Below are 22,949 nucleotides of genomic sequence, written 5' to 3' on the forward strand. Positions count from 1 at the left end.
AATTTTAAATATAGTGCCTTAATGGCTCTAAATTGCTTTTACATAGGACAGTATTTACGGTAAATTAAAAATATTGTTATATAATTGTTTAGGGGAATTGTATTTGTTGGCGGATATATTATGCAATGATGATATATTATACAGATACATCACATAAATGCATAATTTAGAGTAATATTGAAAACTTGTAGTTAACCATAGTTAACAATTAGTGTACTAGTAAAAATAGTAGACAATTAAAAGTTATTATTATCTGTACTTATTGAAGATATATTTCCTTGTCAATTTATATATATGTGTGTACATGTTTTAAATTATATAAGAAATATAAATAAAAAAATTGCATACTAAACATCAAAAAATATTCTCACGCTCATTCTCAATGTTGTTACTAAACACCGGAAAATGAGATAGCTTTCTGGAAAATATTTTTCAAAAATTGATCTATTTTCCAAAAAATAATAATGTTGAAACAAATAGAGCGTAAGAGAAGAAGAGTTATTGATGTATTGTTAAAAGTGTTTTCTATAAGTTATATATCAATCTTTCAATTTTTTTTTTCTTTTTAAGGAATAATATCTCATTAAAAGTTAAATTATATATTCTATTCAACATTTTAACTAGTTCATTTTTATTTTAGGAATAATAAAAAGCTATCCCTTTAAACTTGAAGGACTAAAAAAAAAAAAATCAGCCATGGAAATTTTTGCTACTCTCCGGTGAAGAAGAACATCTCTTTCTCATTCGGTGGCGTTTGAAGATGATGGTACAAATTGCGGTGTGTACCCACGTTCACATTCAGCCTCGTCTCTCTCCCACCCCATCACCCATTTCACTCTCTTTCTCATGTAGGACTCCCAAATTCGAAACAAAAACGAACAAAACTCGGAAAACTCAAGCAGTGAAGCTTGGTGCTATCACTGCTTCTGCTTCCATTTCTGGTTCTGGGTCTTTGAATTCAACAGCTTGTGAGCAATTGGTGCCAGAAAACGACGCAAAGAAGAAAAGGGTGTTTTTCTTGGATGTTAATCCTCTTTGTTATGTGGGAAGCACACCAAGTTTACGTTCTTTCGGTCACTGGGTCTCTCTTTTCTTCTCTCAAGTCAGCCATAGCGATCCTGTCATTGCTGTAAGCTCTCTCTGTGTCTCTTACTTTCTTTTGGTTTAATATGTCTTCATGGTGAATTGCATAATATGGTACATAGACCAAAAGCAAAGTCTTTATTTGCTAGTCAAAAACTATTTCCTTGCTCAGTTCTTAGGAGTCTAACTATCATAATTCAACTGCATCCCATGACCCATTTTGCAAAACCTTAGTCCCTTTTGTTTCTAAAGTGAAAAAGTCATGAAATATGATGTAGAGTAAGAACTAAGAACAATAGACTCCACACAAACAAGGTATTTTCTAGAATGCAGTGTTGGGTACAAACGAAAGAAAATAATGATTTAGAGGCACAAATGAAACCGCTATGTTTATGACAACATTTGTCCCCACACAAAAAGTTTTCTAAAGGATTACTAGCAACTTGCAAGTTTGTCTCTAGATACAACTAAGCCAGAATTCTTTAAGTAGCAATCTTGGAGAATTGTGTGAATTTCTCTAATTGTGTAAAATTTGTAAAAGACTGAATATGAAAGCTATATTTATAGACAATGAAGAATGGCATTGAAAAGTTACCTTTGGAAGTCACTTTGGTTTGTACAAGCTCAAAAATTTGTGCCATGACCTGTTAATAGTCGTTAGAGGCAAAATGTCTCATTTCCTCTTTTTTTACTGTAAAATCTGGGCATTTTGTAACTTTCCTTCACGGGCAAGATTGACTTATCTATATGATCTCACTCAAGCTGATGTCAGGCGAGTATTGACCGAGCATCCGTCTGACCTTGCTCATACTTGTTCATCCTCATTTATACTCCGCTTGTCCTCAAGTGGACTTCGCCAATTGCCAATATAGCCTTCCTGTTTGCTGGTTGAAGCATTGTGTTTGCCATTTGATGCACTCTGTTTGTCAATCACACTGTTGCTTGCATTGTGGCCACGCTCGAGCTAGCCACTAAACTTTTGTTTTAATCTTCATTTTTTTTTTCATTCTTTTACTTCCCAAGTAAGCTTACTCACACATATTACAACCTACAGTTGTATATAATATCACCTTATTGGGATGAGATTATTAGTTCCCATTGCCAAGTGTATAAAACTCTTCTGTTTTCTGTTGATTAGTCAGTTGCCTGGCTTACATGGAGTCAAATATGTAAGCATGTTTCTAGAGTTCTCATTCATCTGCTCTCTGTTATAGTTATAGGGATGCTGCTGAATTGTCAGTGTAAAGTTTATTTTATTTTTCCCTTTGTAGGGCATGCCTGTTGGTTGTACTTGTATCCTTGATTAGGTGTGTTGGTAAAGAAGTCTATATCCTGCTTACTGGCTCAAAACTGTTACATGAGATAATTGTTGAGTTCAATTCTTCAAATTTGAATTTTCCTCTTTTGAAGTTTTTTGATTTTCTCAGTTAATTTAAAGTTAGGATAGTTTGACTGCAACAAGAAATTATGGTGTAGCATAATGGCTCGTTTTAGAAATGGTGATAGATTTTCTGATCCAAAAAGACAAAAAAAGAAAAGAAAAGAAAGAATGGTAATTGATTTGAATCTATAATTACTAAAATATTGTTTTGCAGGTTCTTGATGGGGAGGGTGGTAGTGAGCATCGCCGACAGTTATTACCTTCATATAAAGCACACAGGATGAAATTCTTAAGACAATTACCAGCGTCACAAAGATTTTCAAGGGGTCATGTTGGAAAGTCGCATGGAGTCATCATGGATGTTTTTAGAAAATGCAATGTGCCAGTAAGATTATGACTATGATCTTTTCATGCTTTCTATATTTTATGAATATGCTTGATAGTAATTCTTATACAATGCAATTCTTTAGGAGTACTTTCTTTACATACCTTGTGTACATGGGGTTCCTCTTCTTCATCAATAATAATTTTTACTTTTTTACAAAGAAGTCTTAAGATTTTAATGAATCTAAAGCAGCTTGTATTGTAAGAAGTGTTCATCAATTGTATTATACTTTAATAACTTCCAATGAGCTTTAGCTCAAATGGAACCTCCTCCCCTTGTAAGAGTAAGGCAGAGGGTGAGGCCATGGGTTCAACACCTGCTAGGTGTGTGTATAACTTACTAATAAAAAGAAAAAGCATTATGCTTCAATAACTTCTCAAACAATGTGCTTGTAAAGGATTTTTAGTTAATGACGATGGTGGTCAATGTGATCTGTTTGGATTGTAGGGAGACTGCACATTTTCTGTGGCTAAATAAGCTCTTCTCATATTATGGTTGTCTTATAATAGTCAATCAATTGGACATAACAGTCCAAAAGCACTTGAATATCCTCTTTTTATCATTGAAAATATATTTCTAGAAAAAAAAGACTTGGATAAGAATTTTTTTTTGTATATATGCTGTAGTACAACATTTTCATTATTGAGGGCATATTCACACAGGTCATAAAACTTGAGGGCTATGAAGCAGATGATGTTGTAGCTACACTTGCAGGACAAGTTCTACAACAAGGCTATCGGGTGGTAATTGCCTCTCCTGATAAAGATTTTAAGCAATTGATTTCAGAAGATGTCCAAATTGTTATGCCTTTAGCAGAGTTAGACCGATGGTCCTTTTACACCCTAAAGCACTACATAGCTCAATATGATTGCAATCCGTGCTGTGATTTGAGCCTTAGTAAGTATGAGATGTAATTTGGTATTCGTCAATTTTCATATTCTAATTATTAATCTTCTACAACTGCTGGATACAATTTACATTCTACAAATACCCATGTGCTCATTTTTTCTCCTTTTGAATTTAGAAGATAGATAATCTTACCCAGAGAGCAAAATAAGGGGCCAAAAGACCACCCCCCCATCTCTCCCACACACCCCCCCCAATAAACACTTCCCACCAAAGAAAAACTCAATTAATTCCTACAGTTGACATTTAACTATATTTATTTTTGTTTGCACTCCTTTGGTTGTACCCTTGTTGAGGGGTGAATGGCTAATACTACTTTCCCTGATTTAAGTGCTCACTCCACATCAACAATTTTACTTTGTAAAGGATACCATCTCTAACACAAATTTCCTGAAGGGGATACTGAAAGTTGAAGTGCTCTGTTTGGGCAGTTGAGCAGAGTGCTTTTTCCACACCAAGTGCAACTTTTCATTAATGCATATGTCGTCTTAAATTTTTTATATCAGATTAGATAACTTTTTTGTAAACGATATTGTACATTGGATCATTGCAATTTTTGAATATATTGATTTATCTCATCCTTGAAGGTATTTTTTGCTTATAGTTTCTCATGTAGTGTTCCCCTCTTTTGGAAGATCTTATTTTGCTTATGATGTTCTCTGGTTTGGTTTAGAAATTTGTAATTTTGGTTCGCAAAGAATTATCTAGAGAGAGCCATGGAACTGGCAGAGGGTAGTGAGAACATGATAATAGTTTGGACAATAATTCTGCAGTAATGTATTATAGAGCATTTCATTTTTGTCTCAATGATGTGGTTGCTGGTTAAGAAAAGAGTAACTTATGAGTAGATCTACAGTTTTGTTGTTAAAGAATAAGCTGGGAGTTCTCCCTTTGGACAGTTCTTTACAGCTTTCATGAGTTTCATCTCTGTGGCTTCATCTGCAGCTTAGATGGTGAAACCTGAGAGCTGAACCAAACGACCTCCTTTTCTGTTAATCTAGATCATTATTAAGACGTTATCAAAAAAAAAAAAAAAAAAGATCATTATTAAGACAACTCAAACTGGACCAGGGAACTGGCCACAATAAATATGTGTATGACTATATAAAAATTTATACTTACTTTCATATGCCGTTCCAGACCATGACACACAAGATGAACTGTTTTTGTTTATATCTGAAGAATTTGGAGTGGGGAAAAGCTCTCATGGCAGTTAATGTTGAATGCCTGGTACAAGCGATCTGGTATTAAATTAATTATTTCATGTGCTACACACACCCAAACTCAAGATAGCTTGTGTACTATGTAGAGGAGCGAGTGAAGGAGTGAGGAGTGATGTTCACCAATTCTTTCTTTTAAAACCATTTCAATGGGCCTACTCACCCTTTTAGCTTAATTTGTTTATTTGGTCTTAATAAGCTGGGTGCAAACATGATGGCACAACCATTGCTTGGCAAGAGAAGATGTATTCCCTTTGGAAGCCTAAGACTAAGGCAAAGCCAAGCAAGGAGCTTTTTTGGTTTAGGAATAAGTGTCCATTAGTTAATTAGGTCATTAATATTTTATTTGTTTTTTCATTGGAGTCAAGGGTATTTGGGTAATTAGGGGTAATTGTTGGTTGTGGATTTTGATTCATGTACAGGCTTTGGTCCATGGTTCAATTCAATTAGAAGTGTGTTTACTAGTCAAAGTAGGAATTCTAGTCCTATTAGGAAAAGTTTAGATCTGGTGCCTATATGTGCCGTTGTACTCAAATTAAAAGAGTTGATTAATAGAATTTGAGTGTTTGGAGTGTTGAACTTGTTTATGTATACTATTCACATAATCACAAGTATTATTTATGTGCACTGGCACTATTTATATGTATCATTTAGACTAGTGTTCATGGTAATGTTCACAACCTGTGAACAAGTTCAGATTCAGTTTCTTCTCACCTCTTTTGCAACTATAAATCAAACCTTTTCCTTCCCTACTAAAACCCTTGGCATTCTTTGGACCTTGACCATTCTTTCTAAAGTTCTAAACCTTAGATACTCAAACCTCCTAACCCTAAGCCCATACATAGACTGATTTTTCCAATCTGTCCTACATCAGGATGGTATTTTTTGTTTATTGGTTTCTAATGTGTTTCTTGTGTAATTATGTGTGCTTTGAAAAATGTAAACATTTGTAAGAGCTGAATCAAAGTAAAATATTCATCCTGGCTTGGTTTGTTCCATGATAATGTATTCTTTTGTTTTTCAAATTGTTTCTGGGTTTCATTTTTTATTCAGTGATGGAAAACCAACCCAACCTGAATGAGCTCTGCACCTATAGTTGCAATTGTTTTACAAGTTAATAGATCAGTAGAATTATATCTCATGTTGGTGTTAAGTTACCATTAGTGATTGAAAATTCTGTTTTGACCCCTATGTAACTAAACAACAGCAATTCTAGAAGTTTGTTGTGGATTTTAGCACAAGCAAATATATTAATCACAGATACCAAATCAGAATCAAACACAGTAATATCAAAGCAGTAAAATCAAGAACACAAAGATTTGATAACAAAGTTGAAAACCAATGAAGAACTTCTTCAATGGAAAAACCACTCAGAGATAATCTACCCCACAAGGAAATCCACTGTAAAAAGAGTTACGGACTAACTTACAAAACCTTTGTAGCTAACTCTATTTTACCCATTATACAACTTGTTTACTTCACTGAGCAACTCCAAATTGTCCTTCACTAATGACGTGTCTGCTTCAAGATGGAACTACGAGATCTAAGCGCATGCACTGATACAAGGCAAGGATCTCTGTGGTTTCAACAGAGATATAGGTTTTTGAAGTTCTTGATTAAGGGTCCAACATAAGGGAACAAGAATAAGAACAATTTTTTTTTTTTTTCAAGACACAAGGGAAGGCTTTCAAGGTTCTCAATGATATGGTGGCCTTCTTAGCATGAAAATTTGTGCATTAAATAGTATTTATAGGTAGTTTAAAAAGCCAGCACAAAAAGTTTTACAAATAGAATTAGAAGTACGATACATGTGAGGCGAATGTTCAGGTTGCTCTAATGTTTCGCTTGAGTGAAATTCTTCATCCTACAATTCTTCAAACAGCTCCCAAAACTTGATTTCACCTACAATTCTTCAAACAGAAATTGCCAATGCTAAATCTTAACAGTGATATATGCAGGTGGTGTCAGTTTTTATAGCAACAAAATGATAGTTTCATATATTTCTTTTCTGCACTACTTTTGTCTTGTCCTGTATTAAAGTGAAATCCGGAGATTGAATCATGACATTGAATTTTTATGGGGTAAGGTCAAAATGAGAGAGTTGATCTAATTGATACTAAGGCTTAGGATTCTCTATGGTTGTATTGAGAAAAAGTATAATAGTAACAAGGACAAACAAGAAGGCGATTAGATTTGTACATTCTTTCTCTTTCCAAACTGTCTTCACTATTTAAATACTACCACCATGTGATCAAAGAACAAATATACCACTTGCGCCATCTAAATAAGACTTATTCCTCCTGTGAAAACCACTGGCTATAATGTGTTTTATTTTCTCTTCATTATCTAACCACTGCTGTTTTTGTGTAGGATGCATTGTGGGTGATGATGTTGATGGTGTTCCTGGGATCCAACATGTGGCCCCTGGATTTGGTCGAAAGACTGCCCTAAAGCTTTTAAAAAAGCATGGTTCATTGGAAAATTTACTAAATGCTGCTGCAGTGAGAACTGTAGGACGACAGTATGCTCAAGATGCCCTTACAAAGCACGCTGATTACCTGCGGAGGAATTACAAGGTTCTTGCCTTGAGGAGGTAAAGCATTTCCTTTTTTATTTTTACTTTTCCCTTTTCTTTTGCTTAGTGAGGGACTTTTCCTGGGGAAGGTTTTGCCATAGAAAATTCTTCAATCAGAGTTCCCTTCTTTTTTTCTTTTCTTTGATCAATTCTGAGTTTTTTCAATCATCCCTAGTTCTTCATTCCTGAAATCACTGTCATGCAGGGATGTTGATGTTCAACTTAAAGAGGAATGGTTGGTTAAGAGAGAAGCACACAATGATTCAACTGCTCTATATAATTTCTTCAAATTGTTGGAAGGAACTAAGAAGCTCACACATCAATCTCATGGATCTTATTTTTCAAATGGCTAAGACCCAACAGGTGATTTCTCTCATCTTTTTAAAGAATGAGTTAAGACTAGACTTCTTTTGGGGATTGAAATGAATACTCTTGGGAGTATTTTAAGTGCCCGTGTGATATGGCTTATTTTCTGCTTTTTGAAAATGCAGTTGTTTGATAAAGCTGTACCTAGAAAAAATGAAGTTTAAAAAGTTAATACTTTGAAAAAGTGCAGTTTAAAACTGCATTACCAAACGAGCACTCAGTCTACCGGGGCTGGAATTTTTACACGAAGTTTTTGCATTAAAGAATCAAAAGAGCAGTGAAAGTAATTGTTTGAGGCTCTAACACTATAAATCCCAATGGTAGCAACCCTCTTGGATTGAACTCTAAATGGCTTCTGTGCAAAGTATTTATGGGGTTGAATAGGAACCTATAAAAGGCTAATCTGCTCAAATCAAATCCGTACACTATGATTTTTACCATAACATTTGGTTGAAATTCATGCATAACTCATGCATAAAAATGGCAAGTTAATATAGTGACACAGCTTTCACATCTCATTCTTATGTTCTACATTTCTGTCTAACGAGATGTTTAAAATTTGAGGCATAACTTATCCAAAAAAATAAAACTTGAAATTTTAGAAAAAAATCACAAGAAATTTCATATTAGGTGCCTATTCTGTTTTTGGAGTAGAAATTGGGAGATTATCAAATGTTTACTTCAACTTTCTCAGATGTTAGCACTCACAAAAAGAGAAAAGTTCTAGAAGTGCAACAAATAATTTTATTATATACTTTTAATGAGACAAGTGTCTGATTTAACTCAGACAATTGTAGGATGCAAAATTTTTTGTCATGAGTGTTCAAAATACCTACATATTAAAGGTGAAGCCCAATGATTATGGCCATTATACAGCATCTGACATCAAGACACCCCCACCAGTCTCAAATATTTAAAAAAATAGAAAAAACAAATTATGAACAAACTGTGCAACCATAATTTTGTCAAATGGAGGATGGGGATGGATGATTAACCATAATGACATTACTTTCAAAATAAAATTATTCAACTTTATTTTCCTCAGAAAAATTCACTTTAAAATGCACAAATATTGAATTTAGATGGCAATGAAATTAGTTAAAATGTTCCTTTAGTACGGAGCTAAGTTGAACTAATAGATCCTTAGTTTCTGCTAAAATAATTAAATCTTTGCTGAAAAGACTATATATATATATTCATATAGGGGTGCTAGTTTAGCATAGATATCTTCAAAGAAATATCTGGAGAGTAAACTTATGTAATTTAGGGGTGGCAATTCATGTTCGCGTATCGGGTTCGTGTCATGTCGACTCATGAGTATTCAACTATATGAGTCAACCCTATCCCAACATGTTTATTAAATGAGTCAGGATTCCTCAACCCTAACACAATCTATTTATTAAACAGGTTAGTCGTGTAGACCTATTTATCAAATTTTATCAAAACGAAGAAAAAAAAACTAATTTTGGTATTAACGAAATTGATATGAATTATGAAAAACCAAACAAATAAATATTTTTAATATAAAATTCAAAATTAATGAGTAACTATATTACAAATAATCATTCAAAACTAAATCATATTACAATATCACAAATAGTCCATCATAATATGTCAAAGAAAATAAACCACAACAACTAATAAGTTTATATACTTAGGGTTTGAAAGGTATATTGGTAAAATGTCATTAATTAAACGGGTCAGATAGTTCAAACGGGTTCCATATGATGGACACTAATCCAACTTGTTTATTAAACGAGTTAGTCGTTTCAACCCAAATATGACACGAACCCATTAAGCCTCAACCCATAACCTACTAATTTTGTGTCGTATCGTGTCGTGTTGGGTTCGCGGTTCGTGTCCGATTTTGTCACCCCTAATGTAATTGCCTTTCTTGTAAATTCATTATTTCTCTCATTCATGTTAATTGACATCTGGCCTTAGTTTAGAAGATACCTAGCATAAAGCATATTTAGAACCTTACTATAATTTGATATGATGTTCATGGTTTTTATTCATAGAAAAATAATTTCCATTCTTTGATGGCTATTATTAAGATATATCTGCAATTTGAAAGCAAATTTGCCACTTTTATTTGATCAATCTGGCTAAAATACTCACATTGCCTTACATATGTTCTCTTCAACAAGCAAGTCATGGTCTGTTACTTTGTTATGTTATGGAATAATTTTATTCAGAAATGGAGGGATAAAGATATCAGAAGAGGCCGAGGGAATAAACCCTTGCCAGGTTTTATTTGATTAGCACTATAAATTGCTCTAGTAGACTAACGTCATTGTTGATTTTGTAGGATATCTCCAGATGAAGAATTAGTATGCTTGATAACCAAGAGCATTAGAGACATTTAACTGACAATTCAAGTGAACTGCCATATTCTAGCAGAGAGCTTTAGTAGCTCAAAAATGAAGAGGGCTAAACAGGTTATTAAAATTTGATGTTCCATTTGCAGATTTTACTGTAGGTATGGCTATGCTTTTTTAGTAATGCTTTCGCTCTATTTTTTTCTCCCCGGTGGCAACCATTTGGTTTTTTATTTTAATTATTTACTTCTTTGCTGGTTCATAGGGTTCTTTTTGCAGTGGGGATAAGAGAAACTTCACAGGGCATGGTGGCTTGCAATGCGGTCAGGCACCATTCTTATTTCTGAGAGACTACAACAATGTTGGATTGGCTAAAACGGGCTCCAATTTCCGAATGCAGGCTGTTGGAAATCAGGAACTTTAAATTTGATCAATATGTCTATGCGGCGATCCCCGCAAATGCAATTTTTGATGCTTATCTGTTTATCGTTTTTCCTCCCCTGAACTATACATCTGAGTGGACTACAGATTTATATATTGCTTTCTCTTGGTTAGAATGTTTCTTACTTGACAAGATGTCAATAGCTTCACCTTGGACCAAGTTTTCCTCATTCTCTTCACCCCTTGCCCTTTGGCATGATGCTAAAGATATATTTTTCTCTTTTCTTTCTGGGACATTTTGGTTCATAGTGTAAACTTCTTATGCGGATCATCTTCCCTGTTCAAACTTCATCCTCGTTATTGTTATCTTAATTGAAACACATCCCATTTGGTACATTCTTTATTTCGTTCAAGTAGTATATGCAAATTCGCTTAAAACATTTCTGGCAACTAAAGAAAATTGTCTTAGCTTATGCATTCAAATTAAGGTATTGAAGAAATTAAAACTTAGAATGCCACTTTAGTGGGATCTTATTATTATTAAAGGCCTCACAGCTTAGTGGTATTTTTCTCTTCTTTCAAAGAGAAACTTTAGGATTCCACTTATAGTGAGTCTTGATTTTATTTTTTATTGACCCTTCCAATTACTAATGAAGTACAGTAAATCGTGACTTTCACTTACAATTTAATTCTTTACATTATTTCGGGTCTTTTCTTTTGATCCTTTTAGTGCTGGATCTGGACTCATACATTACCCTATATACATTTGACTCATGGTACATAAATTGGGCGGAGGAAAGGTAGGGGTGGGCAGTTTCTGTCATTAAATGTTTATAGGGTTATGGTTATGTATGACTATGAGTACAGGAAAAACTTGCTACACGTTATATGCACGGCCACCAAAACTCAACATCACATTTAACTATCACATTTAATACCTTATTAATAGGGATAATCAAGTAGCTTGCCACACATACAAAATACAACGTATATGCACAACCACACAAAATGTTTAGCAATATCCAAATAAGCCTAATTCAAGTCAATCTTGCAAATATGAGAAACTGTGGATGTATGCCTTGCTAAAAAGGGTTCAGGATGGCTATAACAACAATCAAAGTATCCATTTTTAAGTCAAGAGAGATTGATTTATTAGGGAATGCAATGTTAGGCCCATAACTTGGAGTTAGGAGTGCCACATTCCTTACGTGGGAGGCGAAACAAGTATCCTTGTTACACTTAATACCATCTCCACAAATAGATAAAGAGGTCATGACTATATTTTTATAATAATATAGATATATTATATAATTTTAAAATTTGGAAGAAAAAAAATTCTTGTCTCCTTCCAACGAATTTATGCGGTCGACAACTCCTCCCAATCCCAACCATTTTTACATAACATATTTCTAAGTGGTAATGATATCAATTTGTTCAACTAAAAAGAAATCACAAAAATTTGTTCATATCTTTATTATTATTTTAAAAAAAAAAATTACTGCATTTGACACTTTGGCTGTTTACTGTCTAGGATCTAAGGTTTTTTTTTTTTTTTTTTTTCCTAAGAAACAAACTAATCGCTAAATACACACTTTAATTACACGCTCTCATCAAGTTCAAACACATTACTTAACCCAAAGTACCACTATAAAAAATGCCTAACTCTTGTAGTAGTAGAGTTCTAGGATCTAAGTTAAATTTTTAGAACTTTATGATTTGGGTGCTGCCATGCTACTGTCTCGTTCTACCTAAACTATTCCTTTTTTCTTTTCTTTTTCTTTCAAAAAAAAAAAAAAAAAAACTTAACTACATGTTAGAAGAAAATTAAACATAGTGCTGAGATATTTGTACTTTAGGGTTTTTTAGAAACAAACACAGACACACATACAAGAGAGATGAAAATGAGTTCTAACACAAATGCAGATCACAACTCCACTTACAAGTCATAGTAACTTTTAAGGGAGAGTAATGCAAGTTATACTATATATAGCACACTCTTTTAAGTAATGTCAGACAATTACCTATTCTTTTTTTTTAGAAACAAACATACACACAAAGGAGAGGGAATTTTTTTTAAACTTGATAACAATAAAGACTTTTTTTTTTTAGTTTGAATAATATTAGACATATAATGAGATAATAATATAACATTTAATTGATTTACATATTTTGGAACAGCCCATTACAATATTTACCTTATAAATTATAAGTCGTGAAAATGATCCAAAATTAAGTTTCACAACAAAATAGAAGATGGTTTCTAAGAAACTCCTTAATTTTATAGTTTATACATTTTTTTATGGGAAATTTTATACACTAAAGTGAAAATTGCTCCTTTCAAATAATTTGGAAGGTAGTGGTGAGAAAAATGGACCGAAAAATAATTAAAGGGCTATTCAATTTGAAAATAAACCCAAACCAAACCAAACACAGCCTTATCTAATCTTTAGTTTTTACAGCTTTCTTTTCACTGATAATTTGACTACTTGGGCAGTACTGAAATAGAAAATAAACCCAAACCAAACACAGCCTTATCTATTATCGTTTGTCCCAGGATAAATAGGCAGTAGAGTAGAGTGGATGAAAGAAGAGATAATAAAACTTTATCCCCATTGGCTCTATCTCTCGGTTTCTGACTTTCTGTTGTTGTCTCCAAATTCAGAGTTCACAAAGCAAACAGAAGAAGAAGAAGAAGAAAAAAAAAAATGCTTCTCCAAACCACCATATCATCATCTCCACCACTTCAAATGCAACACCAACTCCATCTCTCTCATTCTCATTCTCTTCTCCCATTTTGGTCTCTCCAACTCAAGCCTCACAAGCTCTCTCTCCAGGTAAACCAACTACTTCCATCTCTTACCATATATACGTATGTGTGTGTCTTTCAAATCAAATTAGATGAAACTATAATCTAAAGCAGAAAATGATTTTCATTTTAAGATGAAACTTTATACTCTTTATAATCTTAATTGTTCAAAATTTACCTTCATATCATAGTTTGAAGCAAAACTGAAGCCAAGTTACAATCCTGATCAGAAAGAAGACTTTTTTTACTGTCCAATTGTTTCGTTCTGAGAGTGATGTTAGCAGTTAATGGGAGAATTTCAAGCGCAAAAAGGTTATAAAATGGCGGAGCTTAGAGTTAAATATGAATAGAACCTGGTTGGTATGATTCAGAGATTTGAAAGAAAAGAAGATCCAGTTATTGGACTTGAATTTAGACAAATAGGCTGTTGTGTATGGGTGGGTGTCATGTGCTACATTGGTAAGAATCTTGATGTAACATATCACTATTGTGATTTGTTGAGAATGGCCATTTTTTGAACTTCCGATTTTGTGATGTCCACCTGTTGCAAGTCTCTCTTATTCATATGGGCTGCAAAAAATGCATTAGAAAAAAGAAGAAGAACATTTTCTTTCCTTTTTTTTTTTGGCTTGTTTATTGTTTTTGGCAGGAATGGTGAAATTTAGTTCTTTACTTTATGTATCATCCAGGAGAATCATCTCTCTCTCCCCTCTTCCCCTTAATTCAACTCAAATTATCTAGTAAAGATAAATTGCACAGATTACTCACAAATCCTGTATGATAGGATTTGATTCTTTTGTGATGAGATGACTTAAGTTGATATGATTATAGATTTTATTGCACAACACAATGTGAGACAATCCAGGATATGAAACAAGTTGGTTTAAAATATAGTTATTTAAATTTGCTGTCCTATTTAACTGAATTTTTTTTTTTCAAATAATACTTTGAAATATTTATTTCATTTTCCTTGTGAGCAATTTTATGTTGCTTTGTTTAAATAGATCAAACCTATATAGCATGCCTCTCTTTCTAATGCTACTAGTTTGTTGGAGAATATGCAAGTTTCCCTACTGCTCTTAATGCTGCTGTTCACCACCCAGGCTATTGTTCAGCGCAATGGTGCACCAGTTTTGATAAACTCTACAACAGGCTATGGAGTGAACCTTATTAGATTTCCCAATTTTCAGGTATGTGTTCTGATATTCTTTTCACAATTGTTGCTGCATACAACTTGCACTTATGTGTGAGTGTGACTCTTCTCTATTCATATTAAAAAAAAAAAATCTCAAAACTGATCAGTAATCCAAGACCAGAATATTTGGAGGACTCTTCTAAACAAACAAATAGTTGTCAGCAATGTTGTTTCTTTTTCATTTTTTTCCAGATTCAAAGAATATTTCTTAATTTATACGTAGGTCATCAATTCGGCATTGGATATTTTATTTTTAATTTTCTTCATTTCATCTTTTAATCATGTCTGTCATAAAGACCTCTACTAATGGAGATCCCTAAGGATCCAAGAAAAATCTGATCTAATGAAAAGGGGGTCTTGGAAAGTAGCTTTTATGCCATGGTAGGAAAATTAACCCTAATTAAGTCTGAAAAGTGTCCAAATGTTAGTTTTACTAGTATTTGGTTGCTTATTGAGTCTGAAGTTGCCTGCTGTGTTTCTAAGAACTTAAATGATCATTCCTATACATCTCTAGTTACTAACTTTTTATTCTTTTGTGGATGAAGGCAGATATTTCAAAGGGAATTGGCAATGGAATTCCTTACTTTAAAAAACTCTGAGAGTAATTCCCTGTTCTATGCTTTAATCTTTCATGTTTATCTCATTTTAGTGGCTATACCATCAGCATATTGTTGTTTCATATGGCATTTAACTAGGAAACAAAATTCATATTTGAAAACATAAAATTTGAATGTTATTTATGCTTCATTGAACATTGTTTTTGACATAGACATTGTCTACCTGGTTAGATTTATCTAGGTTCTTTTAGAGCACTATATAATGACATATTTTTACTGGTAAGTAACACATGCACCCAGTGGATCTTGAACCCAGGTTCTCACCCTCCAACCAATTATCATGTGAGAAGGAAGTGCTAGTTGAGCTAAAGATCATTGACAAACCCTTTATAATGACATCGATATATACCCTACAACATGTTTTGCATGCTGAAAGTGAGAATGTACTTCATCAACATGTCAATTTAGGTTACAAACATTTACGTTGTGTATCAATCGTGTGATTAAGTTTGCACGGTCAATAAATAACTAATGATGATGGTCGTGCCCGTTATGGTTGATCTGATCAAGTCAGTGATGCATATTCATATACATGTTGCATCTGTGCACTTATGTGGGTGTGTGTGCACATGCATCTGGACTTCCGTTCAAATATATTATTAGGGAACTTCTAGGTCTTTATAAAATTGAGCTCTCATTCTCTCTATCTTCCTATCTTTGTGGGTTTTTCTACTGATTGAGAACTTCAATTCAACTCATTTGGGATTGGCAATTTCCAACTTATATAGAGTTTTTTTTTTCCATTAATTCATGGAATTTAAAAGACACTTGTATGCAAATCATGACAAAATCAACAACTAGATTGTCAATTGCATCCTTAGGCTCTGTTTGTTTCACTGAAAATTACTTCCAGGAAAACAGTTCCTGCATTTTCCGGTGTTTGGATTGAGGAACAATTTGGTCAAGGAAAATGATATCTTAGTTAATGGCAAAAGAAGGGGTAAGAGATAGAAAATAACTTGAGCTTTAGCAAAATGGAAATCATTTTCAGTCCCACAGCCAACAAAAGTGCCAAGAGCTCAGAATTGCCACCTACATTCCCAAAGCTTTTCACTGAAGAACGACTGTCACCAATAGGAAACTATCCTAGGAAGCACGGATACTTCATTTAGGGTGCCGTAGCTGTGTTGTATCCTTGTTGTACTCGTGTCATACCGGCCATTTCATTTTATAATTTTCTAGAAATTGCTCGTTTCACTGTGTCTTACCCGTTTCTCATACCCATGTCCATGTTCGTGCTTCCTAGCAACTATCAGTGACCAGCTCCACCTCCCGCCCCCCCTCTGTGTGTGTGTGTGTGTGTTTATTTATAGACAATTCAAATCCACCTCTACCATGTTCCCCTCTCTCCCTCCACCTCCACCACCACCACCACCACCATAATCCATTCACCTCTCCACCTCCCACTCTCCCACCCCACGTTCCTCATCTAAGCCTACAACACCTCCCTTTGCAAAACCTTTGTCAAGGCTGCATAAGTCTTGACAGCCTTAAGTATGTGGTCACTGATCTCCTGGAGACTGGAGTAGACCTGGTGAAGATGTGCCTGTGATCTCTTGGTTATGAGGATTGGATGATAAGGCTTTTTGTGAGAAGCACCATTTCTGTGGGTGATGAGCAACAAGAGGGATAAAATGGAGATTGTTGTTGGTGAAAGGTGCTAGAGCTGAAGTGGGTTGCAAAAGGAATTCTATTTTTCCTGTCAAACCAGGAAAAATAGTTTTCAGTACAACTGAAAGTTGTTCATTTTCCTGAGAAAATTTTCTGCAGAAAAAATTTCCCTGTGAGGGGTAGTTTTCTGCGAAACAACTGGAGCCTTAGGTTTTGTTTGAGAATTATACATGTCCTGCATTTTGAAAATGTTGATCGGTTTATATCAGTTCAGCTTATGGAGTAGCATCAGTACATTTATCCTGAACACCAACTTTTATAGTAATCTCTTTCAACCAGATAATGATTCAACATTTGAGTTTTGGATATTATTCTGACAGTCTGCGCATGATTTTCACATCATTTTAGCCTTTTCACAAGTTTTTTCTTCAATTACTTAACATCATTTTAGCCGACCCAAAATTTTAAGACTAATTGTTGTTGTTGTAATGCTTCCCATATCATTATTTTGATATCATCATTGTATTGCAGAATGTGTAAGGAACCATTTGATTATTGAAGATATTGAAGATGGGAAAAGACCATTAAATTGGGTATCTGTGTTCTCATTTGCACAAACCTTTTGGTTGATTCACGCGCAAGTGGCACATGCAAGTGAAAAAATCAGCACAAATGCGGTTTATGAGATCGGAGAGTTATTTGAATTAGGAATCCAGCTATCATATTTGCTACTATTATTAGGTTTGCTTGGGGCTGGAACCTTCTTTGTGATTCGTCAAGTCCTTGTACGCAGAGAACTTGATCTTTCAGCTAAAGAATTGCAGGTAAGAGCCTGTTTTTTCACACCATTCTCCTGATAGGAAAATGCTTGATAAATACTTCACAACCTCCCTGAACTATTTTATAACTTTAAATGAAGAAACATTTGATTTTTTTATGAACCCCCCCCCCCCCCTGTGGTTGTTTTGCTACAGTAATGGACACTGAATAATATTATTATTTTTTTTCCCCTCACTAAAAATTTCAGGAACAGGTAAGAAGTGGTGATGCCAGTGCAACCGAGTATTTTGAACTTGGCGCGGTGATGCTGAGGAGGAAATTTTATCCAGCTGCTACTAAGTATTTGCTTCAGGCAATTGAGAAATGGGATGGAGATGATCAAGATCGTGCCCAGGTATGATATCTTGGACCTTTAAATATCCCTTTGTTTCAACTCTTTTCTCTAGGAGGCTGTGTGGACTGTTATAACTGTAGGTATCTTTTTTTGTTTTTTTGTTTTGCTAAGGTAGTAGACAGGATTGTAATTATATTACAGATAGAAGCAATGTGGTCTTATTATTGTAAGATTCTTTTGTGGATGTAGATTGTGTTTGTGTGTTGTCTTAAAATTGCTTATAATTAAAATCTAGCATTCTAACAACTGGCCTTTTAGACTAAGCGGTATCTTTCTTAAGGAGGTGAGGAGATCTGGGTTTGACTTATTATGTGTGCCATTATAGTATCTGGAATTCGGGAATCTTCTATTATTTGGTGAAAAAAAAAGGAACAAAATAAAGATCATATTTTAAACAATGGGGTTCATGAATTGGATATTGAGTTTTCAATTTTGATGGACATAGTTGTATGTTAGTGATTAATGCAAGAGGCAATTCATTTTGATAATATAGGTTAATAAGATTTTCTCCTTATTAGATCTTCAACATGCAATAATAAATTTATTTCTACGTCTTGTCTGTGACCTATCTTATAACACAAAATTTATTTATTTATTTGATAAGTAAGAAAGAACACAATTTATTTATTCTGATTTGCTTCATTCCCATAAAACTAGGTCTTGTTTGGTGGTCTGTGTATAAGTTATGGGATTGGATTGGATCAAATGGGATATTGGATATCCTCTGTGTTTGGAGCAAACCTGGATTAGATTGAAGAGAGAAGAAAATTTTGTGTATCTTACTGCTACTTAGGTTGTCATTGATCTTCAAAATTATTGACTTTGCCACCTACCAACTATTACCAATCATTGCTTACCCACCAGAGAACTGCCATCACCTTATCATCCAAACTCTTCAAACTTTATCCACTAACTGTTAAAAACCCGCTCAATCTTCACTCTCAATAGAAGGTGAGGTCGGGGGTTGAAGGTTCACTTGGTACGTATATAGATACCAAATAATTAAAAAAAAAAAAAAAAAAAAAAAAAAAAAAAAAAAACCCTTCACCATAATGCCTCATTGCCAAAAGTGTCCCAACTGCAACCAAACCCACAAAATCATATCAAATGAAATTAGAAGGGGGGAAAACCAGTGACCATATGGACGATGACATAAGATGACTCCCCAACCAATGACCTTATGGATGGAGCCTACTACTAGTTGGGCCTAAGGTCTAATCATTTAATTTCTAGGATTAGTTACTTAATAAAAGTGTTAACATTTTTTTTCCTAATTGGTTTAGGAATTTAAATCCTTTTGTACTAGGTTAATTGAATTAATATAATTGGTTAGATTTGTTTCATTTCTTGACTAGGATAATAAATTTAGAACTCTATTTAAAGAACTTAGAATTTAGTTTTGTTTATAGTTTGATTGAGTAGTAAAATGTTTTTTTTTTTTTTTGGGTGTTTTTCCTTCAATAGCTTGGTGTTCATTCCAGGCAACCCTAGTTATTGATTCCTAAATTTTGTTTTCACTTGCTTGGTGTTGATTCCAAGTACGTCTAGGTGCTGATTCCAAGGCTTATTTATATATATGTATTTTTTTTATCTTTTGTTTATTCCCAAATTCCTTGAAAATTTTGTACTGCATCAATGCCACTATTTTGGCTTGTTTATTGATTCATTGATTCAAGTACAGCATCTTATAAAGGCAAATAAAACACATCTAAGCATGCTAGCCTACTCACATGCATTAAATTAGCAAAAGAAAAATGCAAATGTATGGCTTATTGCACAAGCACTTCAAAGAAGAAAACACAGAGTGCTTCAATTAGATTCTCTGGCGTACTGCAATTCAAATATATCATTTAATTTATCTTGGATTAAATTGTAAATTGTATTTAGCGGAGAAAAAAAAAAAATTGTAAATTGTATATTACTACATGTAAAATGGTATTAGTTATAAAGCACAACAAGCTGAATTCAACAAATAGCAAATTTATATGAATGATAAGGATTTCATTAATAAAAAAATCAGAGAACAACTCCTGCTGAGCAGAAAACAAAGCTCCAAAGGGAGGCACACAGAATGTACAAACAAAAGAAACCAAATACAAAAACGCCAGGAAGAACCACAGAGGGCACCTTAGCATTTACATCAAAATAAAAAAAAACTAGATCCAATTTAGCAAATTGAGTACATCAAGTAGGCAAAACACAGGTAGGTGTTATCCACATATTGTACATCACAAACAACAAATTAATCTTGCCTAAAGAGTGGATCATTAACATGGTTCCTTGTATCAAGCAGATTGTTTATTTTATTACATTTTCCATTTATTTAGGTATTGATTAAGACTTTAGATTCCTTATGTGTTAGGCTGCATATGCTAATGTGATAAATGAAACCTGTCATTTTTTTTCAGGGTTTACATGCTTTTAAAAATTGGCATATAGTTGTAGCTCTCCTACAGTTCTTTCTTAAAGCTAGTAAGTTGGAACCTGGCTGATTTTCATTTTGACCTATCAAATATTTGTATAGGCTTACAATGCGCTAGGGGTCTGTTATGTACGTGATGGGAAGCTTGACAAGGGAATTAAACAATTCGAAACAGCTGTGAGGATTCAGCCAGGCTATGTCACAGCTTGGAACAACCTTGGTGATGCCTATGAGAAGAAGAAAGAGTACAATTCTGCTCTCAAAGCATTTGAAGAAGTGCTGCTTTTTGACCCTAACAATAAGGTGGCACGGCCTCGACGAGATGCTTTGAAGGACCGTGCAAAAATGTATAAAGGAGTTTCTGTGAAATCAAAGGACAGATGATTTGACTGAGGATTTCATGCAGCATGTATTAATTCTAACAATGATCTATGGCTAACGAGCATATTCATGTGTCAAGAACCTCATTTTGGTTGGCATGGCATAGAGCTTTCGATAAACAGTGAGCAGATGTTCCATGGTTTGAATGGATTTTACTTATGAGGGCCTCTGAATGAATCATCCCAATTTGTTTTTTCTATTTTTTGTAATGCCTAAGAAGAGTATTTGTTTTTTATTGCACTTTGAAACACGTTTTTGAATGTTTATGATTTGTATGACATGACCCCCATTATATGTATTATTGTAATTTTAATCATTATCTTATCTTATTTTTATTTGTTTGGTAAAATAAAGTCTTTGTGTGTTTATTATTTTACTTTTTATCAAAAACTTATTGAACAACTCTCATAAATAATTCATGCTATGCAGGCGAGTCGTCGGAATAATAGTGTGCTTGGGAAAAGGTTAAAAAACAAAAAAAAAACAAAAAAGCAAAATTAAATTGGTTTTGCTTTCTCAACTGTTTTGCAAATAATCTAATTTTTAGCATTTTAGAAAATAAACTAGCTTTTAACTTTTTGTCACACATTTAAATAAAAATTATCAAGAACTATATTTTTTTTAATAAATGCTATCAAATAAACAACCGAAAACTGCCTGGTATTCAAATTGATACTAAATAAATTGCTGGATTACTTTTTTTTTTCCTTCTCAATAATAACTTGCTGGACTACTTATGAGCATAAGTTGTCATTTATTTTATTCAAATTGGAAGACCGTAAGGCTTTCCAAACATTGAACTTGAACTCGTAACTTATTATGCAACAAATTTAAAGTGGGACAAATTATATAGTCTTTTGGTGGATCACGTCACTTGTCCACCATTTCACTAAAAATTTCTCACTTGTTTAAAATTACTGAGTTAGTAATCAGTTTTTATTTTAAATAAAATTTTAACTTAGTAATTTTAAACATGTGAAAGTTTTTAAGTGGAATGATTGACTACGTCACATGTTCACCATGAGGACCTTATAATTTTTTATAAAGTGGAGTTGAAAATCATTTAGTAGAGCTTTAAGAATAGCAAATCCCACAAAACAAGAAAAAGAGATGCACTCTCTCCATAAACAAAAGATGAAAATGATATGAATGGAGATTGTTCTAAAGAAACACCCATGTCCACTGAATTCCATAATCATTTTGTCTTTGTTCTATCACATTTCAAATAAGTCCTTTTCATTTCACAAGATAGAGATTCCATTGTCACCATCCTCTTATTGTCATTGCATATGTCACTAGTGTGAAATCATTAATGTCATGTTGTTCTCAAGCCAATGTGAATCATATAAACTTATGCTAGACTTGGGCCTGGTCTTGAGCCTACTAAAAATTATTTTCATGTTGTCATGTTATAATAACATAAAGTCATGGGGCTGCAGTTATATGAAGTGCATGGAATACATGGTTGACACTTGGCAAAAAGGTGTAGTGTAAGATGGACAAGTGTGGTAGGCTAACTAAAAGGAATATGGCACCTGGCTTTCTAACCACCCACCACAAGAACTTGACCAGTTTATTAATAGTATTATAAACGCAACTCTTTTTCACAACATTTTTATATTTATTAAAGTGGTCGACTGTATCTGGTAGGCACAACTTTTTACATAAATCTATCATTTTTTCTTCCATTATTCATAATGAACCATTTTATCTGTAGCATTTGCACTATTATTTATAAGAAAAATGAATTTAGAACAATGTGTCTTACACGAATCCTCTATTCTACTTTTTATATTCGGCTATATAATCTACCATGATTCTAGTCGGTGGCCATTCCAATTATTATTTATTTTTATCCGATAAGTATTGAGCTCAATGTTCTTTATTGTCTGTGGGTTTGAGCTCAATGCTACATTTCATTTGCATAATTGTAACACCAGTGGCTTTGTTGTGGACAGCTTGTATTGGGTTTTAAGCAATCCCAATTTTTTCAAACCATGCGTAGAATCCATGAGCCCAAAAAAATAGGCGTTGTCTTGTTGTGTTGATGCAAGTTGCAATATCAAAAATTCAAACTGATTTCATTGGGCTTGAGTTGACTTCCACAATTTAGCCCATAATGAGT

The 22,949-nt window shown here is 33.7% G+C and overlaps 2 protein-coding genes across 4 annotated transcripts; both read left to right on the forward strand.

Moving 5' to 3' along the window:
- The first annotated feature begins 655 nt into the window (after positions 1-655).
- On the forward strand, positions 656-11,009 carry LOC115975415 (5'-3' exonuclease). 2 transcript variants are annotated; one of them, XM_031096179.1, is made up of 7 exons: positions 656-1,129; positions 2,679-2,849; positions 3,512-3,746; positions 7,346-7,568; positions 7,756-7,913; positions 10,228-10,398; positions 10,503-11,009. In XM_031096179.1, the coding sequence occupies exons 1-5, from the start codon at positions 761-763 to the stop codon at positions 7,901-7,903; spliced, it is 1,146 nt and encodes a 381-aa protein (XP_030952039.1). In that variant the 5' UTR covers positions 656-760; the 3' UTR covers positions 7,904-7,913; positions 10,228-10,398; positions 10,503-11,009. The 2 variants fall into 2 exon arrangements, with proteins under 2 accessions (XP_030952039.1, XP_030952040.1); XM_031096180.1 differs by having other exon boundaries at positions 10,228-10,357.
- A 2,190-nt stretch (positions 11,010-13,199) lies between these two features.
- On the forward strand, positions 13,200-21,161 carry LOC115975416 (tetratricopeptide repeat domain-containing protein PYG7, chloroplastic). Of its 2 annotated transcripts, XM_031096182.1 has the most exons (6): positions 13,200-13,452; positions 14,528-14,614; positions 15,169-15,220; positions 17,379-17,671; positions 17,875-18,021; positions 20,546-21,161. In XM_031096182.1, the coding sequence occupies exons 1-6, from the start codon at positions 13,324-13,326 to the stop codon at positions 20,825-20,827; spliced, it is 990 nt and encodes a 329-aa protein (XP_030952042.1). In that variant the 5' UTR covers positions 13,200-13,323; the 3' UTR covers positions 20,828-21,161. The 2 variants fall into 2 exon arrangements, with proteins under 2 accessions (XP_030952042.1, XP_030952043.1); XM_031096183.1 differs by lacking the exon at positions 13,200-13,452 and having other exon boundaries at positions 14,527-14,614; positions 15,165-15,220.
- The last annotated feature ends 1,788 nt before the right edge of the window (positions 21,162-22,949 follow it).

Source organism: Quercus lobata, chromosome 2, assembly GCF_001633185.2.
Source record: "Quercus lobata isolate SW786 chromosome 2, ValleyOak3.0 Primary Assembly, whole genome shotgun sequence".
Classification (NCBI taxonomy): Eukaryota; Viridiplantae; Streptophyta; class Magnoliopsida; order Fagales; family Fagaceae; genus Quercus; species Quercus lobata.

Bases quoted from the DNA above. Each gene is read 5' to 3' on its own strand.
- LOC115975415 (XM_031096179.1), top strand. From the start codon at position 761: ATGATGGTACAAATTGCGGTGTGTACCCACGTTCACATTCAGCCTCGT. The intron at 2,850-3,511 runs GTAAGATTATGA...ATATTCACACAG, and splicing joins TTAGAAAATGCAATGTGCCA to GTCATAAAACTTGAGGGCTA. The intron at 7,569-7,755 runs GTAAAGCATTTC...ACTGTCATGCAG, and splicing joins AAGGTTCTTGCCTTGAGGAG to GGATGTTGATGTTCAACTTA.
- LOC115975416 (XM_031096182.1), top strand. From the start codon at position 13,324: ATGCTTCTCCAAACCACCATATCATCATCTCCACCACTTCAAATGCAA. The intron at 14,615-15,168 runs GTATGTGTTCTG...GGATGAAGGCAG, and splicing joins TTAGATTTCCCAATTTTCAG to ATATTTCAAAGGGAATTGGC. The intron at 15,221-17,378 runs GTAATTCCCTGT...ATTGTATTGCAG, and splicing joins TACTTTAAAAAACTCTGAGA to AATGTGTAAGGAACCATTTG.